At 38.8% G+C, this 23,047-nt stretch overlaps 1 protein-coding gene, 1 non-coding gene and 1 pseudogene across 2 annotated transcripts; 2 read left to right on the top strand and 1 right to left on the bottom strand.

Moving 5' to 3' along the window:
- Positions 1-2,786: 2,786 nt before the first annotated feature.
- Positions 2,787-6,050, bottom strand: LOC119538113 (annotated as a pseudogene).
- Positions 6,051-11,104: 5,054 nt separating this feature from the next.
- On the top strand, positions 11,105-11,211 carry LOC119538884. The gene has a single exon (XR_005217672.1). It is a non-coding gene; the product is annotated as a U6 spliceosomal RNA (small nuclear RNA).
- Positions 11,212-12,862: 1,651 nt separating this feature from the next.
- Positions 12,863-13,792, top strand: LOC119538222 (olfactory receptor 5AK2-like). The gene has a single exon (XM_037841046.1). The coding sequence runs from the start codon at positions 12,863-12,865 to the stop codon at positions 13,790-13,792; it is 930 nt and encodes a 309-aa protein (XP_037696974.1).
- The last annotated feature ends 9,255 nt before the right edge of the window (positions 13,793-23,047 follow it).

Genomic DNA, 23,047 nt, shown 5'->3' with positions numbered 1-23,047 from the left:
CTCAGGATCCCCAAGCCCCTCAGGCAGTCATAAAGATATATCTCATTCACGATTAGATTTTGATCTTGGAGTTAAAATAACCTGACTCGTTTTTCTTTTTTCAAAAAAGAAAAAAACATTACAAGAATAAGAATTCTAGAAATCTCTACAAATTACAAAGTTATTACACAGTTTATAAACAGTTTTTCTACAAACAGAAGATTGAAAAATATATTTCAGTAAAAAACCTATACATATTTTTAATGTGTAAACAGAATAACTATGAGGAAATATCTTATTTTGAGGGAGTTTATTGTTACATCTTTGTAATAATAAGATGGCACAACTACATCTTACTTCTCTAACATGTCAAGGAAAAAAGACAATACTTGTGGATAACAGTGAAATTTAAAAAAAAGTGAAACCCAAGGTTTTGGAGACAAAATGGCTTCAATCAATGAATAGAAAAGTTGCACAAGACTATTGTTTCCCCTTGCAAATAGTTATCTTCTTCACCAATAACAATAAGTCACAGAACTTAGTGCTGCATGGTTCTTTAAGGACTTTCTAATTCACCAGGATCATTACAAAGGAGGAGGGAAAGCAAGCTCAGCAAAGCAAAGTGACTCTATGACCCTCCAGGATCAGCCACCGAGCTGCTCAGGGCTCCAAGGACTTCTGGTGACCCTGCCCCATTTTCTAGTCATGCTTCTGGATTCCCTTCACTCACAGGCTCTGGTTTTGAAAGGGAATCAGTAAATATACCTGACTGTCTAAAGGGAAACACGCTCAGTGACAAGGCTGATCTAACACACATGAGGAAGGGATTCAAACAGTCCCACCAGTTACACAATCATGAGTGCAGCCTTCTCCAACAGGCCACAAAGACCATCTCCAGCTGCTTGAGGAACCATTACACTTCCTCAAGACCTGACACTCAGCATGCTTGGAAGGTGGGAGAGTGATCCCGGCAGGGGAGGGTGGCAGATATGGTTCTGGCTCCTCTAGCTGCTGCAGAAGGAGTGCACCCCCAAGTGCCCCCGCAGGGGTGGTCTTCCTCCTTTCAGACAAGGCCTGTCACACTGATCAAAGGTCACATATTTCAACTTTTGAGGAGCCACAGGAAGTGACACAAAAACAACTTTTTTTCCACCCAAAATAAAAAAAGCCCAAACCCTAGCAAGCACTGGCACAAACCCCTAAGCACCAAAGAGAATTCCCTGTTGTCTCCTAGTTAAAAACACTGGAATAACAAGGATGACTCAGAAGCAGATTTTCCTTCCTCTTCTCCTGGGTCAGCTCTGCCATGTGGTAGGTTGTCTATCTGCACAGCTGAAAGTGAGCACACATGAAATGTGAAGGGAAACAGTGGCAGGGACCCAGGGGTGTTAGCAAACTGCAGTGACTCTCTGGTGCCAGTTACAGGGGGAACTTACTTGTTTCTTTAATGCCTGGAAAGGGCCAAACCAGACAGAATTCTTATTAGAATAATAGAGGGGAGGACTTTGGAATGAAATGTATTTTTAACACAGTGAAACAAACATGGCAGGTAACTGGAGAGTTAACTGAGTTTGAGATTTACAAGTTCACATCAACATTCACTGTCTCACCCCACAGAGGAGAGCTCTACCTGATGGTGGTTACCTGTAGTGTGTAAATGCAAATAGGAACAAGAGACCTGGGGAAAAACAGATTTAAAAGGGCTGGAAGCAGGAACCAGCTGTCCAAGGGCAGGGTAGCTGCAATTGGAGAAACTCCAATGTCTCCCAAGCTTGTGGACTTCCTGACAGGGCACCTGCGAGGCACTCATCAAGCAGCTGCTGCATTAGCAAGACCTTCATGAGTAATCCTGCAGGCATTCTGAAGCTCCAGAAGAGGAATATGAAGCTCCACAGTATTTCTAAAAGAAGGACACCCCAAATATGCCAACTGTAGGTGCCAGAAGATGACTGGCAATTAAGACAAAAAGCCACCTGCAAGGATACTTTGCCTAAATGTATTTGCCATGAGGGGTCTGGTGGCAGGGAGGGAAGGGGTGGGAGAGAAGTTAAAAGCACCACTGCATGCCTTCAGTGAGGAGCATTCACTGTCATTGTGCTGTTTCTATCAATTTTAATTGCATGCTATGGTTCTGGGTAATTCTACCAGGCAAGAAAGACCTTCTGTGGAGTGCAAGTTTTAAAGGAGGATGACACCAGCACAACTTTATGTCACATTCTCTAGAACTGGAGGGTAATCCACAGCCATGGTGACTTTAGCTCCATCTAATAGACTGAGACTCAGGGCTCACAGGAAATGGCACAAGTTTTAAAGGCAATGCATTTGCTTTGGGAGATGGCTTTCAGACCCTGCATATGGAGGTGGAGGCTAGGCTCGTGCTCCCTGAACTTAGCAGCATCAGCCTGCATTTGATGTCCTACAAACTACCCTTAGGCAACACTTTCTGGTTAGTTTGCTTCACCGAAGACTTACATACTGACACACACACATACAAGCCTCAATTTAAATTGTGTCAGCAAAGGAATAAAGTTCATGTAGAAAGAAGGAAAGCTGTGTTATTAGGTGTTACAAATTAATACCAAAGTATTCCCTTGGCTTTTACTAGTTTTACTGGTCTCCAGGATTCAGCAGCTCACACTGGTTTCTCTATCCTTCTGCCTAGAGCTCATCTGTCTGACTGGCTTTCCAGTAAGCCAGGAGGTCATTGGCATGGATCCCAGGAAACTAACTCAAGGACCACATAGATCATCTTCACCCTATAGCTACTGAGGCTATCAGGGATCATAAAAGTAAGGAGGCTTTCTCTTTCACTGCAATGTAATATCTTTCAGATTTTCTTGAAGGATTGTGTCATACACAGTGTGAAACATGAAGAGGATGTTTTCTGTGTTGATGACAGTTGTGAAGTGGTGGAAGGGTGGCTTACTGTGGTTTAGTCTTTTTCTGTCAAAACACTGGACTAGGTAGTGCTGTCCAAACTTCAGACTGTAAGAGTCATCCTTGAAATGTGGGAAGTGCTTCCTGATGCTGACCATCTTCACCTTCTCCACCAGGATGTCCATCGTGCTAGGAACAGAATTAAGGAGATGTTGAAGAAGAGCTTGCTGTTGACTACAACCTCAAAGATGTTGATCAACTCTTCCAGCCGGTTGGTGCACTGTCCTCCATGAGGACCTGGTCCTCTCTGTGGAGAACACCATGAACAGGATAGACATGGTTCTTTCAAAACACTGGAAACTCTTCTGGCCCTGAGACTGGTGACTGCCCACATTCACCATTTTAAAAGGGATTTTATTCATCTTGAAATCATGTTCCACAATTGCCTTGGTGGCTTTCTTAGCCAGCAGGATGTCTTGCTTACTAGGAAAGTAATTCAGTTGGCCAATGCAGTCCAAGTTTTCCAGGAGTACCTCAGTGATTCACCCACCTGGAACTCACTCCTCAGGCTGAATGCTTCCTTGATGCCAGAATCCTTCCAGGGAGCCTCAAAGCAGGTACAATAGCTGGAAGGTGGCAGGCTCCACAGGCAGGTCTGTTTTGTTCTGGAAGGCCTTTAAGAACATCCTGTGCTTTTTCATTTTCAGAATCCTGCCAAAGAATACAAAGCTTGTCTTGGCATCAACAAGGACTTGGGAGCCCTTGAGGATGTTGTGAAGATGGTGTCTGGGAACTTGAGCAGCACCTACTGGCTGAAATTGTGAGCATGGATGAGGCACATCTGTTTGAGGAACATGAACTTGCCACTCTAGCCCTCACCAAGCAGCATGATCTGGACCAGACACCACACTGGTGTGCCACTCCAGGGCCAGAAGTGCTTCAGTGTCATGGCTGTGCCTCTGCAACTCGGTCTGGGCCTCCACCCCCATCACTGTTGCTGTCCGGGCCTATAATCCATGGACCCTGTTTGCCTCCACCAGCAGCAAGGAGCACCTGAGCAGCCACATCACCCAAACATGGCCCTGTCACCACCAACGTGCCACTCAGGCCATGGCCCCAATGAACCCAGGCCTCAAGCCCTTGGGAAACCAGCAAGGGCCTTGGTAGATGCACCATCACCACCCAGCCTGGGGCAAGTGGCCCAAAAGCCCCAGGTGGTGTCCCCAGGCCTAGGCCACTAGGCCACTCTGCTGTCCACTCACAAATTGCATTATCTTTTAATGTGGAATATGTTCATACAGCTCCATCCATTCCATTCATAGGTGTATTTCTTTAATAGGCACAATAATGGCTCCCCAATGTTGTCCACATCCTCATAACCTGAATATGAAATAATGTTACCTAACATGGAAAAAGTAACTTTGCAGATATGGTAATGTTAAGGACCTTGAGGTTGGAAAATTGTCCTGGATTATCCAGGTAGGCCCCATGGAATCAGAGTATTTAAATAAAGAAGTTTTCCCAGCTGAGTTCAAAGGTGGAGGGTGATGTGGTCAGAGGACTGAGACTGTGCTGGCTTTTAAGAAGGAGGAGAGAGGCCATGAGCCAGGGAAGGTGGGCAGCCTCTAGACTCTGCAGAAGGCAGAAATATAAATAAATTAATTAATTAAATAAATAAATAAAAATAAATAAAATTTGTCCAAAATCTCTTGGTGATTAGAAACCAGGAGATTTGAACACTAGGAAAATTGTATCACTATGTTATTGCATCACTAGGTTCTCACCTTTCCTTGTTCAGGTAGCTACTTAAAGATTGACCAAAATATTACTTAAGAAATGCCCAAAAAGAAAGGATTTTAGGAATGGAGATCAGAATATAATATCAGTTGACACACACAAAAAAATGACCAAAATGGTTTGGAGCCAAGTGCTCAGGTCAACCTCACATTCTTTGTTGCAGGAAGAATTGTAATGAGCAAATAGATATTGCAGATGAAAATGACCAATATATATAGTTGTGGTGACTCAGTAACACACGATAGACTGTCAGAAAATAAGGGCTTGGAGACCAGCTACAACTACTCCCTCAAAGCTGTGGGATTGACTATGGGACATGCAGGTGCTTATGTCTCTAAGGGGCTGACCAGTGATAACAGACACCAGCTTCCCTTTCCTGGTTGTTTAATCAGCTGAGGGGCCTGTCAGAGTGGAAGCTTGCATTGCCTAGAATTTTGTATTTGCAGCAGACAGCCACGTTTTCTAAATGCCCCATTCTGCTGAGGGGTGTTCAATGGAAGTGTTTACTCCATGACTCAGCTACAAGGAGAAGTTCTTGAAAAACCAAAAGAATCAAGTCTTTAGCTCTTCAAAACCCTGGAGAACCCTGTTTTCTGCTTTTAAAAATTTGCAGCTTTAAGAAAATCCCTTGCAAACCATTATCTATTTCTTTTTATTTTTCAAATACTGTTTTTTAATAATGATCTTCTCTGCTTTATCTGAACTCTATTTTAGCCTACTCCTCATTCTATCTTATCTTCCATAGTTAACTGACCTCATCATACATAGAACATATCAGAACATGAATCTGGGAGTCAAACTTCAATGCCATATTCCACTTCTCTAATTCAATACAGAAGCAATTCCTGGAAATACTACACTTTCAGAATTGTACAATTAAATCGAGTTATCTCTCTTTTTTATATGACACCTTATTCCAAGCTTCCATTATCTCCCACTTGGATTTGAGGATGAAGCTTGTGAATGGTTTCCCAAATTCAATTTTTGTTTTTATAATCTAGATGCCAAACAGCAGGAGGAATGATCTAACACAGACCCTGCCACCTCCCATGCTCACCCTACAATTGCACTCTGTCACACATAGAACAAAATCCAAACTCCTCACCAAGACACAGAGGGCCCAAAATGATAAGACCATTCCCTGTGTCTCTGACCTAATGTGGAAGATGTTCTTCTTCAGTCCCTCCAGCCTGCTTTCCCATGCTTGGAACATACAAACAGGCTAAGTTCATTCCCATTCCCGTCTTAAAGATTTTACAGTCTCTTTTCTCTCAGTCATTTTTTTTTTTCTTTTTCCACCAATCTTCACATGGCTGGATGCTTGTCATATTTCAATCTTAGACCAAATGCCATCTCTGTAGAAACATCTTTCTTGACCCAGATGGTGCCTCTCTTGAAGCACCATCACTCTACAGTATCTTATTTTCTGTATAGCACTTACCCCTGTCATAAATTATGTTGTTCACTGATGAGTTGCCTTGTCTAAAGATATTCTGCAAAACACACTAGAATGCAAAGAACCATGAGAGTCATAACCATCTTTTCCTGGCTCTGGCATTAGCATAGAACACTATTGCAATATGGAATTTACGCTTTCCCTCAAAAAGACTAAAGATTTTTTAATTTTAGTTCTTGTCAGCCTTTTGGTCTGGTTCAGCCTCATGATCTAGATCTTAGATCTGAATTCAAATTCAATTATTCCAATCCCACCTTCATCCTTTACTGTCAATGTGGACCTAGCTAAATCACTTCACCATCTGAACCTCAGCTCTTTTATGTGTAAAATGCAGATGATAACAGTTCAGACAAACAGGGTTGTGTTGTAGAAAACAAGGTACTGCATGCCAAATCACTACACGCAGCACTTCAAAATGTCAAGGCCCACAATAAACAGCATTGCAATTATTGATGTTCCTTATGTGCACTCATTATTTATCACAAAAAAGTAGCCCATATTTCTCGTTCAAAGAACATGCTGTCTTGATTCACATTTTTTTATTTCTTGTTCCATGAAGATTTGAAAGAATACTGCTTTCAAACACCATACTAGACACATGCCTCATCAAAACAAATGAGTATGCCACCCTTCAAAAATTCACCATAAAGAGTAAACTAGTGATTCTTAATATAATAACCACATAGGGAAAAACTATAGATTATGTGCAGGTTCATGACGATGGGAAGAAAGCCCCAAGGGGTGTGGGGAGGGCCCAGGTGCATATATCCCTGAGTCAATAGTGTGAGTCAAGAGTGAGGTGGTAACTATGAATTTAAAATGAAGGACAGTGGAGGGAAGCCAGAGGCAGTGAGTTTCTGAAGACATTCCAGGAAAAGACATGCCCTTGAAGAGATGCAGTGCTGCCTTTGATAAAGCTGGTGCAGATATACTGAACAAATTGTGCAGGGCCTTGTGAGCTGAACCAAGGAGTTTGAAATTAATCCTGAAAGACATGGGAGTCATTGAAGTTTAGTCCTGGGAGACTTAACACACAATGTGCATTTTAGTAAGATGTAAGACTTGTAGGAAGGAGGACATTTAGAAGTTTGCTGTTGTAATGCTGAGCCAAAGTATCAAACTTACCATGAAGTAAGACACTGACTATGGGGATGGAGAGTATGGAACATATGAAAGAGAAATAAAATTAACTGGGCTTTAGTGAGGTGTCTGAATAAAGACCACCTGTAAAAATCTAACAAGTATGGCCAATGTCTTTAGGGAAGGAAAACCAAAGTCCTCATTAGTTTGCAACTGAGAATTTTAACTCACCTTTAGGCATGATTTGGACTTGGGGCAAGAGTAACTGTGAACACTCAATGGCAAAAATGAAAGTGCAACCACAGCAGCATGTTCTACTAGCTATATATTCAGAGAACAATTTCAAGAACAGTGAGCACTTCAATAAAAATTAAATAATAATTAAAAGGAATATGATACTAGTATTAAACACATTCTAGAGATAAAAAATTAAGGGATGAAAAGAGCTATGAGGTGTTTTGGGTTATGAGAATTGTTTAAAATGGGGAGTGATGAGGATTGAAAAATTAAGTAATGATAATCTGAGGTATGGATGGATTATCATGAATATAACCTATACTATGTGAACTTAGGAACCACCTACATTATAAGTCAAGCCCTCTATCTTGAGGCTTGCTCTTGCGTGAGACTTATGTTTCTAAAGGGGAGTATAAGGCCACCTGTAATCACACCTGGAAGTCACCTCCAGAGAACTACTTTTGTTGCTCAAATTTGGACTTTCTCTCTCTTAGATAAACTCTGCAAATAATTTCATCACCCTCACCCAATGTGGGATAGGACCCCCCTCTGGTGAGTGAGTCTTCCTGGCAAAATGGGATACAGATTCTGGGAATGAGCCTGACACTGTCACTGAGTGATTGAGAATGACTTTTTGACCAAAGGGGGAAAAGAAGTCAAAAAAATAAGGTTTCAGTAGCTAAGAGAATTCAAATGGAGTTAAGAGGCTGTCATGGAGGATACACTTATGCAGATTTCACCTAGATGTGCCAACTGACCACGGTATGATAAACTCAAATCAACAGAAGTCCCCCAAACCCTAAAGAATAACTTAATCCCTGAGACTCTATGGAAGCTTCATTTGCTAAGTTTATTCCTCAGAAATTTAAATCCTTCAGAGAACTCCTATGAGAGCTAAGTCCCAAAACTCAGAGGCAATAGCCTCTTCAAGATCATCAACCACATGCATCCATTTTTAGCATAAAGTTGACCCTTTTTCAATATGAACAAGTTAAGGTGGTCACTGCCTAGACATTACTGAAGTTCTAGAAATTGATTAAACTACAGGAAGGGATAGCAATAGACAAGATGGAAGTTAACAAAGGATAAGAAAAATAAACTTTAGTTAAATAAATGAATGATTGTTTCAATCATTAAACTCATGAAACCTAATGTTGGAAGTCTCAAACACGTTCAATAACTGGCCCATGTTCACTCATTTAATAAGTAGTGGACCAGTAATTGAAAAAAGACAGAATGATGCTGAAAGTTCATGATATGAACTCCTTTGCTACAGAGTCTCATCAACAGGTCCATTCCCTGGAAAGAAGATCAAGGAAGACAGCCATTTAATACTTCAGGGTAACCACTGGGAGATGACCAATTATTATTTGTAGAGCACATAAACTACAAATTTAAGATGAACTTCTAGTGTTCAGCTAGAATCTTTGCAGGGCATCTACACAATGGGAGAGAAGAGATTCAATCCTATGAAGTCACTTGGCAGTTGATTTCAAGCAGGATACTTAAAGAGCTCTCTGAATAGAAGATCTAGAACTACAAGGTAATGCCTGTGAACTTCCTCCTGATAATGACTACAAGAGGGTTAACAAAATGAGTAATGGATAGAACCAAGATAGAAAAAACATGAATGTCTTTCTTCACTGATGATACGGACACAGCTTCAGAAGCAGTCTTGGACTCATCAGCCTTTGACAATACTTGAAGAATGTGCCAATGACAACAGCTCATGCAGCAAAAGATTTGGAGAATCCTTACAATAGTAATCCTTCTCATGTGCAAAGCCCTTCAAGTTCATAATGTACATGCATGCACATTCCTTCCTTGCTTTTATAACATAACAAAGGCAACCATGTCTGGTGTCATTGGAACTATTTTACAGATGATGTAACTGAAATTTAGAGGGAGCAGAAGACCAGGATTCCAAGCCATGTTCTCAGAATCCCAAACCAGTGATTATCCCTAAGATCATGGATGTAAACAAGACAAAATCCCAAAGAAGAGAAACTTTAAATTAAACAAACAAACAAAAAGTCTCAATGGGGAAACCCACCTCTATGCACGTTAATCAGCCAGAAGAGTCTAAATTCTCTTGGGAATAAATCATGATACTACAACCATCAATATAAACCTCTTTATAGCAGATGAAAATATATCACCTTGGATCCACCTTCCTGCAGTAGGTGTAGAAAGGAATATTTTAAATGAATATGGCTTTAAAGAAATAACTCCCATTGCAGTTTGTTCTAAGTAGGCACACATTTCTGTAGTGTATGACTAAAATGCAAGAACAGAAGTTGGAGAAATTCACCAGAAAGTGTACACTTGATTTCGTGCAGCATTTCACCTTCAGAAAATCAGAAGTAGAAAGGGAGTATCAAACAGCAGTTGGGGTAAGTTAGATATGCTTCAGACATTCAAAACCTAAAGCAATGGCTCAAATATTGTCCATATCCAGTAAAGTTTTTAGTGAAATAATTGGTCTTATTAACCAGCAAATAAATCTGTTTTATTTTTATTGAGCTTGTTGCTTTTTGAGGCCATTTCCTTATCAAAGTCACATGCACTTTATTTCTAAATGAATGTAGCCCTTCCAAGCAGATCCTTGGGTGTGCACATTTGTTATATTGTTACTGCCATTGTATTGTAAACCATCAGAAATTTCTTCTAAAATATTTTTCACTGAGATTGGAAGACTCAATATCTACAACATATTTGGCCCATACCCTCTGTGAATCCAAGGATCATTACGCATCCCCACTTAGCTCTTTAAACCAAGGTCTAAATTTCTGTAATTGAACAAGTCCTTCTGGCAGCACAAGCCTCATGCCAGGACCTCCACACTGGTTTGCAGGTTCCTTTTCAATCTACAATTGGTAAGCATTTTCCCCACCTGGTTGTGAATTTGACACATCTTTACAATCATCTTTGCAATATTTTATTTTGCAGTTACAGTTGTTTTGTAGTCTGGGTTTTCTCACCATCTTTTCTATTACACAGCCTGGGACAGAAGGTTAAAGAAATTTTCAAAAATAATTCTGCCATTGTTATTCTCATTGGCTTTGAGTAACTCTCAAGGATTAAATGATTGCAGTACTGGTTTATATGCAAGAAGAGAGTTCAGATTTTGAAAATAGCCAAATAAGGATTCTGAAACACTGTTTGGTAAAAGCATTACTGCTTGCATTAATTATTCTGCATCCAAAGCACAACAAACAGGACAATACTCATTTAGCTGTAAATTTTGCAACAACACTTCCCAGATACACCTACATCTGAATGATGCCATATTGGCCAGTTGTACTGGTTAGGTTTAGAGACAACCTTTAAAATGCTTAATTTCATGTCTGTTAAAATTCACATTTATTAAATATTGGATAATGAACAGTGGAAAAATAAGAAAACATATTGAAATATATCAATTCCCCACCTCCCCATTTTCTTTTTGATTGTTTTAAATAAATAGTGCATTCTGAGACATAAAACAGACTCACAACAGAACTTAGTTCTTACATTAGCAGAATTACACACTGAATGTTGCAGGAGTCTGAAGGTAAAGAATATTTGAAAACATAATTGTTATGAGTTTGTTAAAATAAGACTAGCTACTCTAACAAATAAACCCCAAATATTAATGTCATCACAATAGTTGTTCCAATCACATAAAATCCAATGGAGGTGCTCACTTTGGCAGCAGATATACTAAAATTGGAATGATACCATAAAGGTTAGCATGGCTCCTGCACAAGGATGGCATGCACATTCTGGAGCAGTTCATAATTTTTAGCAGCATTATTCACAACTGCCCAAAGATGGAAGCAACTCAGGTGTCCATCAGCTGATGATTGGATACACAACTCTGGCATATGCACACAATGGAATATTATTCAGCTGTAAGACGGAATGAAGTCCTGACAACATGAATGAATCTTGAAGACTTAAATTTGAGAGAAAGAAAAACATGAACCAAAAGGACAAATAGTGTATATCACTGTCAGAAGTTAATTATATTATGCAAAACTCATTGAATTAAAATATAGAATATAGGCTGCCGGGTGATTTTATGGGGGCAGAAATTGTAGAGCTGATATAATTTGTGCAGCATTTCTATTTAGGTTGAATTTATATGTTTGGAAATAGTGGTGATGGTACCACATTATTGTGAGTAATTAACAGTGCTGAATTGTCTTTGTGAATGTGGTTAAAAAGGGAAGTTTTGGTCATGGAAGTTACTAGAAGGAATAATTGGAGATAAAACATAGGACTGTATAACAAATGAAGCTTCTTGTGGGTGATGCCTATGATTAATAATGCAAATATGAGTATTCTTTCATGAATTATAACAAATGTACTACACTAATACAAGGTGCTAATACTAGGGTGCATTATGGGGAAAAATACACCCAGTGTAAACTACAGACTGTAGTTAACAGTGATGTTTTGATATTCTGTCATCACTTTAACATAGGTACCACAATAATGCAGAGTGTCAACATTGGGCTGCTTTTAGGGAGCATGGTATTTTTAATATGACTTTCCTGAAATCTACAACTTCTCTAATTAAAAAAAAAAGAATATTAAAAAACCAATGGAGGAAGGGGTTTCTGGCAGGAGAGCCTGGTTCATGGTCACTCAGGAACCCAGCCTGCAGGAGAGGGCCACGGTAATACATGTGGGTTGCCACTTAGCAAGTATAAATGCAAGACACCTAGTTAAATTTGAATTTCAAGAAACAGTAATTGATTTGTGACTAAAAGTGTCCCAAGCAATATTTAGGCAAAATTTACAATAAAAACTAATTTGTAGTATATCAGAAATTCCAGTTTAATTGGGTGTCCTATAAATCATCTAGCAAATTTAAAATAATGCTTCAAAAGTTTCCCTAGTGAGATCATCAACCAACTTATGAAGAAGAAGTAATTGGAAATGTTTTGGAAAGTGGTTCTGGATGACTGGGCAGGGCCTGAAACTCTTGTGACTCTTAAGATATTTCAGGGAAAATTCCTCTCAAAGTCTCCCAAAGTAAAGAGATTGGATCAGGATTAAGGGTGTGAATAAGTGGGAAAAATTAAAAGTTGTTTAAGTGAAATGTAATCATATTTGCCATTAACTGATGCAAGTCTGGATATGTGTTTAACATGGTAGAGAAAATGTGTTCATTTATGTTTCTTAAAACCACTCAGATTAGAAGTCAGTCTTATTCTCAAAAAATCTCCTTAATTTTGAAAATGAATATGTGGCTAAACTGCAACTGCTTACTCAGGGATTTTAAATAATGAAAATACATAAAATATCTGAAGAGCAATAAAGGCAATTGTGAATGATTGCCATGGAAATCCAAGCAAAAAAAGTGAAGTGACACTTAAGAATATTTTAATTTTGAGATGTTACAAAGATCTCCCTTCTTTTCTTGCACAATCCTAGACATTGGCATCCATGACACATGGAAATGGAACTGAAGTGACTGAATTCTTTCTTCTGGGATTTGGTGCACAACACAGGTTTTGGCATGTCCTCTTCATTATATTTCTATTGATCTACATGACCTCCATGATGGGTAATATTGGAATGATCCTACTCATCAAAGCAGATTCCAGACTTCAAACACCCATGTACTTTTTCCTACAACATTTGGCATTTGTTGATATCTGTTATACCTCTGCAATCACTCCCAAGATGTTGCAAACTTTCATATCAGAAAATAAATCAATTTCTTTCATGGGATGTGTCATGCAAGCATGGGTTTATGGGACATTTGGTACAAATGATGCTTACCTCCTAGCTGTTATGGCAGTGGACCGTTATGTAGCCATTTGTAAACCACTTCATTATCTCACAGTCATGTCCCGTACAGTATGCATCCAATTGGTAGCTGGTTCATATATAATTGGCTCAATAAATTCCTCTGTACACACAGGTTTATTATTTTCATTGTCCTTTTGCAAGTCCCACACAATTAATCACTTTTTTTGTGATGCTCCCCCAATACTTGCCATTTCATGCTCCAACACTGAAATCAACATCATGCTGCTTGCTGTCTTTGTGGGATTTACCTTGATGTTCACATTGTCAGTTGTCATCTTCTCTTATATATACATCCTGGCTGCCATCTTAAAGATGCCTTCTACTGCAGGGAGGAAAAAAGCCTTCTCCACATGTGCCTCCCACTTGACAGCAGTCACCATTTTTTATGGAACCCTCTTTTACATGTACTTACAGCCTCATTCTAATAATTCCCAGGAGACTATGAAAGTTGCATCCATATTTTGTGGAATTGTGATTCCCATGTTGAACCCTCTTATCTATAGCTTGAGAAATAAAGAAGTGAAAGAAGCTCTAAAAGTAATAGGGAAGAAGTTCTTCTAGATTGGACCCAAATTATTAAAATTCAGCAACACTAAACAACTAATAGATATGAAGTCATACAATTTATTTTTTCTAAAATTGAGAACATGTTCTTCTCTTAGATCAGTGATACTTCTCTCAAAAGGAAAGATACAAGTATGAGGAATACAGTAAACCTCTGGGAATAATTTACCATACAGTAAGTTTGAGAACCATATCTGACACTACCTGTGGAGATGAGCTTTATCAAGACTTCCCACGTTTATAAAGCATATATAAATTTTGCAAATTTCTTAGTATTTCAAATAAATTTCAGATATACTCTTAAGGAGTACAAACATTTTTGTATTTAACAACTATTTTCAATATAAATAGTGAGTATTAAAACTTCATTGTTTTCTATTAATTACAAGTTCTTTAACCTTCTACAATGAAGCTCTTTAAATTGTCTTCAAATTTTACAAAAACATAAATGTAAAATATATTTATTACTTAAAAAACATTTCATGAGTCAGACTATTTTCTACACAATATGCATATTAACAACATTTCCTAACCCTTGAAAACACTGATTTGTCTCATTAGTTACCCTCTTTGATCTGAATCTATCTCTTTGTTGCTTAGGGATAGGGAAGTGGTGAAACAATTTTCTGTTCCCTTCTCTGAAAGAGATGCAGATTGCAGAATGTAGATGGGTCTAAAATATTAAACATTGGTAATCCATTCATGAGATACATACCTATCATTTTAGTTCACAGTATAAACTGCAGAAAGTCATTGCAAACTCCAATAGGGGCAGGAGAACTCTAAATCAGGAAGCAAAAGTGTTGACAGAATAGCTTTGACAAGTAGATTGAGGGCAGGCAATAGAAAACTCCACCTAAATATTATAGATGCCATGCTAACTGGTTGAAAGAACAAGTTTCCCATCAAAGTAACACCCAGTGGACTAATGAATAACCAATATATGTGCTTACAAATACAAATATGATCAGAATTGGACAAAAGAGAAAGACACAGTTTTTGAAAATGCTCTCTCTCATAAAATCTAAGAGAAGGGAAAATATAATCTGAATTCAATATAGATTCTCCTCCAAAAAGACTCTTTTATTATAAAAAAGTACCTTCAAGCCCAGGATGGTCCAAATATCTTCAAATCCAAGATCCTCCAGACCCTGCTGGAGGGTCATTGAAAACTAAAATGAAGATGGACTGAGACCTTGTAGGAAAAAACTTGTGTTCCACTTAAGAAAACTTTTCTTCATGTAAATATATAAATATCCAATGTCAAACATGGGAATAGAAAGTCATATAGTGCTTTGCATTCAAAAATGATGCAAAGGAAATCCAAGGAAATGGGCTTTCCAACCCATAGACAAAAGAAGCCACATGTATGAGCCTTATTTGAATGTGGGATCAGTTGTGGTAGGTTCTGGCTTGGGATTCATTATTGATTGTTAGCCTATATTAAAGAGAGAGCATTACTTTCTACCACTGTAAAATATGAATGTCTGAAGATAAATAATTACATACTATTTCATGCAACATCAATTACAATTTTAGGCTATTTGAGTCCAGAGGAAGGAAGGAAAATATAGACCAAGTATGATTAAGTCATTTATTTATTTATTTAGAACAGTTGCAAACATTTACTGATGGCCCCTGTAAGTCCACTGGAGACGTGTAATTGAAATAGACACTATGTCTGGCAAGAGACTAAAAAAATCTGAGTTCTTTTTCCAAAAAAATCCCTATTTCCCAAGAAAAGAAGGACTGTACTGTGGACTCATTCATAGACTGAAATTGCAGCCAGAAGCCTGAGACAAACAATGAAGCAGGTAGCTGGAGGGGAAGGCAGGATGAAGGCTGAGAAAATATCCCTGAAATGGAAGCCCAAAGCTCAACCATCAATAGGGAATCCTTCTAAGAAATAGGAACCGCTGAAATCATTCTCTGGTCTTTGGGGTATAAATAACTGTGAAATGTCCCCTTTAAATCCCATTCCACCCTTCAACTAATTCATGCAGTTAGAAAGTTCAGAACTCCACTTTCCAATATCCTTGCACCTATCATTATGGTTGGAAATCGGATTTACTCATGGGAGATTGGAAAGTAGAAGTGAGCCAAATACTGTCTTCTTTCTGACCAGCAAAATGGTAGAGAAAAGGGTGGTTAGATGTGCCAAAACCTAGCTGAGGATTCCAGGGTCTAGTCATTGGCTTCAGAATAGGAGAGGCAGATTCCTGACCTCTGAATCCCAGCACTCTTGATGAGTTCCTGACATCTATTCTTCCATCACCTGTATATATTTTTAACATTAAAATTCTTTTATTAAATATTTTTTCTGCTTTAAATAACTTGAATGTTTCCCTTTTCTTGAATTTAACTTTTTTAGTTCATTTTTATTGACATATACTCACATACCATGCAGTCATACAAAATAAAGCATACATTCAATTGTTTACAGTATCATTATGTAGTTGTGCATTAATCACCAAAATTAATTTTTGACATTTTCATTACCACACACACAAAAATAATAAGAATAAAAATTAAAGTGAAAAAGAACAATTAAAGTAAAAAAGAACACTGGGTGCATTTTTCTCCTTTTTTTTTTCTTCCCCCCATTTTTCTACTCATCCATTCACAAACAAGACAAAGGGAAGTATGGTCCATATGGCTTTCCGACTCACATTGCCACCCCTCATAAGCTATATTTTTATAAAATCATCTTCAAGATTCATGGGTTCTGGGTTATAGTGTGATAATTTCAGGTGTTTACTGCTAGCTATTCCAATTCATTAGAACCTATAAAGGGTTGTCTATATTGCATGTAAGAGTGCCCACCGGAGTGACCTCTCAGCTCCTTTTGGAATCTCTCTGCCATTGAAGCTTATTTCATTTCCTTTCACATCCCCCTTTTGGTCAAGAAGATGTTCTCCATCCCACAATGCGAGGTGTATATTCCTCCCCAGGGGTCATATTCCACATTGCCAGGGGGATTCACTCCCCTAGGTATCAGATCCCACAAAGCAGGGAGGGCAGTGATTTCACCTGCCAAGTTAGCTTAGCTAGAGAGAGAGGGCCACATCTGAGCAACAAAGAGGTATTGGGGAGGCAGCTCTAAGGCTCAAAAGCAGGGAGGCCTAGCCTCTCCTTTACAGCAACAGTCTTCCCAAGGACAAGTCCTGTGGTAGAGGGCTCAGCCCATCAAACCACCAGTACCCTATCAGGATACATCAAGATGGAGGAGCCCAACACCCCTGCATTCTCCACCAGCTCCTGAAGGGGGATCTGCATATTTTTTCTTTTTTTTTTAATTAACTCTTTTTTTAAAATCTTCTACATAAAATAAGTAAAAAAAAAAAAATACAATAAAAAAACGTGACAAACAAACCATAACAAAGAAGTCCAAGATGTTCCTACTCTACCCCAAGAAAGTACCCAATACAGCAACATTTCTGTGAACTTGTTCCCACCACACCCACCAGAAATTAAACCATAGTCATTCCTGGTCATTCCCAGAATGTTAAACTCACCCATGATAGCTTATCTGTTCTTAGTGAGATATCATTCCCCACTGACCAATTGCTCTCTATCACTAGTTCCCCTACATTCTACATTATAAACCATGTATTTTAGGAGTGTGTTGTTTAACCTCCAGGTATTTGTGAATTTTCTAAAAGTCTCTGATGCTTATTGACTTCTAATTGTATTCCACTGTGGCCAGAGAATGTGCTTTAAATAACTTCAATATTTTTTTAAATTTATTGAGGCTTGTTTTATGTCCTAGCATATGGTCTATTCTGGAAAAAGTTCCATGATCACTAGATAAAAATGCGTATCCTGGTGATTTGGGATGTAATGTTCTATATATGTCTGTTAAATCCAATTCATTTATCTCATTGTTTAGGTTTTCAATTTCCTTATTGGTCTTCTGTCCAGTTGATCTATCTATAGGAGAGAGTGATATGTTGAAGTCTCCCACAATTATTGTGGAATCATCCATTGCTTCCTTTAGCTTTGCCAGTGTTTGTCTCATGTATTTTGTGGAACCATGATTGGATGCATAAACATTTATGATTGTTATTTCTTCTTGTTAAATTGCCCCTTTTTTTAGTATGTAGCAGCCTTCTTTGTCTCTCCTAACATCCTTACATTTAAAGTCTATTTTACCTGAGACTAATATTGCTACTCCTGCTTTCTTTTGGCTGTAGCTTGCATGAAATATTTTTTCCATCCTTTCAGTTTCAATTTCTTTGTGTCCCTGTGTCTAAGATGAGTCTCTTGTGTGCAACATATTGATGGTTCATTTTTTTGATCCATTTTGCCAATCTGTATCTTTTAATTGGAGTTTAATACATTTACATTCAATGTTATTACTGTGAAGGCATTTCTTGAATCAGCCATCCTATCCTTTGGTTTATGTTTGTCAGACGTATTTTATCCCTCTCTCTCTTATTGCCCTTAATGAAACAATATTGAATCTCTTTAGTACTGAACCTTTCTCCAAATCTCTCCTTTCTATGTTTCTCTGATGGTAGTGTCCCCTTTAGTATCTGAAGTAGGGCAGGTCTTTTATTAGCAAAATCTCTCAGCATTTGTTTGTGAACAATTTAAGCTCCCCCTCAAATTTAAAGGAGAGCTTTGCTGGATAAAGTATTCTTCATTGGAAATTTTTCTGTCTCAGAATTTTAAGTATGTCATGGTGGCTGCTGAGTAGTCACTACTTAGTCTTATGCTGTTTCCTTTGTATGTGGTGAATTACTTTTCTCTTGCTGCTTTCAGAACTTGCTCCTTCTCCTCAGTATTTGACAGTCTGATCAGAATATGTCTTGGAGTGGGTTTATTTGGATTTACTCTATTTGGAGTTCACTGGGTATTTATGCTTTGTGTATCTATATTGTGTAGAAGGTTTGGGAAGTTTTCCCCAACAATTTCCTTGAATACTCTTTCTAAACCTTTACCCTTCTCTTCCCCTTCTGGGACACCAATGAGTCTCACATTTGGATGTTTTATTTTATCTATCATATCCCTGAGGTCCATTTACATTTTTTCAATTTTTCCCCATTCTTTCTTTTGTTCTTTCATTTTCCATTCTGTGGCCCCTGAGGTCACTGATTCATTGTTCAGCTTCCTCTAGTCTTGTACTATGAGTATCCAGAATCTTTTTAATTTCTCAAGTTTCTTTTATTTCCATAAGATCATCTATTTTTTATTTACTCTTGCAATTTCTTCTTTATGCTCTTCTAGGGTCTTCTTCATGTCCTTTATATCCTGCGCCATGCTCTTCTTCATGTTCTTTATATCCTGTGCCGTGGTTTCATTGTTTGTCTTTGTCTTTGATTAATTGCTCTGAGTACTGTGCCTCCTCTGATCTTTTGATTTGGGTGTTAGGGTTTGGGTTATCCATATAATCTGTTGTTTTCATATGCTTTAAAATTTTCTGTTGTTTTTGTCCTCATGGCATTTGTTTTACTTGACCCAAGTTTGGGTGTGTTATTGGTACTGTCTGCCCTGAATGTGGGGCATGTGTCTGAGCAGTTAGGGAGGGAAGGGAGCTTAAATAATCAAACCTCCCAGGTGCTTCTGGAGATTTAAGGCTGTTGCAAGAGTCTAAACCTTCATTTCAGTCTCAACACAGATTGTCTCTGCCACTGAACCACCATCCTCGGTATCAGCATATGGTCCCTGAGATTTCCATGTGGGTCTCTCTTCCAAGCCATGCCCTTCTTGGGCCTCTTCTGAGGGAAGGTTGTGCTATGTCACAAGTGCAAGCCATCTCTCAAGGGACATTCTGGGCTACCAGGAAGTGCAGTTCCATTCCCAGCCTGTTGTAAGGATGGCTGTATGGGGCATGTTCTTTTCCTCTTTTCACACAGCTCCACCTTCCCAGCTCTGTGACAATTAGCTGTGGGCCCATGAAAGGCTATTGTCCACACATGATATTGTGGTGTGTGTGTGTGTTGCTGGAAACACTTCCCATCACAATGGTTTTTTTGGCACAACTCTGGGCTGTGGCTCTGTCATCAGGCAAGGGGGTTCCCAGCCCACTGGGAAGATGGCTGCAAGGGTCATGGTTATTTTACCCTTTTGGCTCACCCCTGCCTGCCTCACTCTGAGACAATTACAGTGGGTGCATGAAAGGCTATCTTCCATGCCAGATACTGAGGTGTTTGCACAGCCTGTTCCTGCCATTCTTCACTGTGCATTTCTCACTGCTGTATCTGCAGCTATTTCTGGGTTTTTTAAAAACTAGTCCACCTCCAAATGCCAACCCACAGTTTCCCCACATTGAAGGATGGGTGTCAGATATTCAGCAGGCTTACTCACTCATTTCAGAATGCAGACTCCTGGTTTCACCAAGTACACAGTCCCTGTAGTTTTAGCTGACCTCGTCCAGCTGGTGCACCACTGGAACTGGTGTTCTGGGTTACATCTAGTATTTTTCATGGAGGTGTTTTTTTTGCCCTGTCTCTCCTAGCTGCCATCTTAGGTTCCTTGAATTCAACTTTGAGGATACACACACAATATCAAATATCTGACTGCTTTGTGCTCTGAAAGACCCCAAAAGTTTCAGGAAATAAGAAACAACAAGGAAATAATCAGTAGAACTCCAATGGTCTCAGCATTGGTTTTAAAGAGGCTTGATGTAGACATGCATTTAAGTAAACCTCAGGCATCAAACTTTGTAGCCCAGTTGCACCTAGTCCTGAATCTTACCCTCAGTAGATAATTAGTAAGTAATACTCCATATAAGTGACCACATGAACAGGGTCCATGTTACCCAAATATCAAACTGTACTGACTGCCACACTATCACCTTGGGATTTTTTAAAGAACAGATCCCTGATGGCAATTTCTAGGGATTTGGATGTAGCACTTCTAAAATGGGGATTTTTCAGAAACTTCTCAGGAAGTTTGGACACTCAAACAAACCATGAGTGAAGCCACTGTCTCTACCATATCAGAAATGAAACTACTAAAAGAAAACATTTCAATATTAGACATTAGATATCAAATTACATATCAGGGCTGAAAATTTGTATCACTATGAAAGACACACAACACTTGGCAGGCATCACTGGGTTTTAAAGGCAGCATATAACATATTTGTGACTGAATGGCTTGAAAGTTGGGGAACAAAACAAAAGAAGGCTCCAAAGAATGTCCAAGCTTTAGTATATGAGAGCAGCTCCCACCTTGACCTTTAGTTTCCACAGATCCCATAGGTGAGACTATCTGTGCTAGAAGCACAATGTTGATTTTTTGGCAAGCCCAAAGGGAAGACTTTTCCTGAAGAACTCTAGATCTTTTGAACAGGAGCTGCCAAACTTATTCTAGAATAAGCCAAATGGATGAGAAATTTAAATGTTTGAAGTCAACTTTTAAACTCTAATTTCACACCCCTATATAAGAAAGTTTTAAATCTGATTTAAAAAACTAGATAAACTCTAGCATATTAATTAAGGATTTCTATTTATTAACATGTTCACAACACTGATAACTAATTTAGGATATGTATCAATATAGCAAAAGCTCACACAATCAACAATATAAAGAGAAACAGAGCAGACATTACTAAAAAAAAGGTAAATCAAATGGCTAAAAATAACTGAAGGATTCTCAACAATACTGTCAGGAGGGAAATGAAAATTAAAATGACAATATAATACAAATTTATATATTTTTGATTGGCAAAAATAAGAATTGTGACAATACTAAAAGCATTTTTATTAGCAAGACACACTATAATTTGCTTTTGTTACTATATAGCAATAACAAATATTTAGTAATTAAACTGCATTATCCTTTAATATGGAATACTTTCACACAGCCTCATCCACTCCACTCGTAGGTATGTTTCTGTATTAGGCACAATAATGGCTCCCCAATGATGCCCACATCATCATGCCCTGAATCTGGGACAATGTAACCTAACATGGAAAACTTTCCTTTGCAGATGTGATAAAATTAAAGACCTTGAGATGGAGATTATCCTGGATTATCCAGGTAGTACCTGCCTAATCTCAGAGTATTCCTATAAAGAAGTTTCCCCATGTGAGTTGAGAGGGGGAGAGCCACATGATTACAGAGAAATGGTCAGAGGACTGTGACATTGCTGGCTTTGAAGGAGGTGGAAAGGGGCCATGAACCAAGGAAGGTGGGCAGATTTTAGACTCTGTAAAATGCAAACAGATAATTTGTCCAAAACTTCTTTGTGATTAGAAACCAGGAGACATGAATACCAGGAAAATTATACCAATATGTATCTCCTCACCTTTCCTTGCTCATGGTACTGCTGAAGCCTTCAAGGAAATATTATTTAAGAAATGCCCCCAAAAGAAAATGCTCTATGAATTGAGGCCCAAAGGTAATACCAGTTGACACAGAAAGAGTGACCAAAGTGATTTGGAGGCAAACACTCAGGTAAGCCTCACATTTTTTGTTGCAGGAAGAATGGCTATGAACAAATAGATATTTCAGAAGAATATGACCAATAAACATAGTTACAGTGCCTCAATAACAGACTATAGGCTGTCAGAAGGGAAGGGCTTGGAGACCAGCTACATCTGCTCACTCACAGTTTGCAGTACTGACTTTTGGGCACCTGCTCATGTCTTCAAGGGTTTGACCAGGTTCAGCCAACCTGATCTTGTCAGGCACCACCTACCTTTCTACCCAATCCCACAGCTTTTCAAACAGCTGAGGAGCAGTGCCCTGGTAGCTCTCATTGTTTTCCTTTCCAACAGACCCCTTGGACCCCACCCATCCCATGCTGCTGAGGTGTGTTCCACAGAACTGTTCACTCTATGACTCAGCCACAAAGAGACATTCTTAAAAGAACTAAAGGATTCCAGGCTTTGTCACTTAAAAGGACTAAGGGAATCCTAGGACAACCCTAGGAAACCCTATTTCTCAGCCTTATTGTACCCTCCTGCTCACTCCATCTTCTCCATCACAGTAAAATTGCACCATCATTCATTCATACAAAAGATCAGAATATGAATCAAGCAGTCAAATTTCACTCTTTCTTTCATGTCTCATATTCAGTACACAAGTAAACCCTGTATTCTGCCATCTCAAAATTGTGCATATAAAGTTACATATCTTTTCCTTTTACTACTGTAATACAAACTGCTATTCTCTCCCTCCTAGATTTGAAGAGGAGGCTTGTGAACAGATTCCCAAATTTCATTTTTTGTCTTATAATCTGAACTCCAAACAGCAGCATGGGTGGCTTAATGCCACCACCCCTACAATGAATCCTTATCA

This window comes from Choloepus didactylus, chromosome 6 (genome assembly GCF_015220235.1).
Source record: "Choloepus didactylus isolate mChoDid1 chromosome 6, mChoDid1.pri, whole genome shotgun sequence".
Taxonomy (NCBI): domain Eukaryota; kingdom Metazoa; phylum Chordata; class Mammalia; order Pilosa; family Megalonychidae; genus Choloepus; species Choloepus didactylus.
This window is presented reverse-complemented; position numbering and strand designations above follow the sequence as displayed.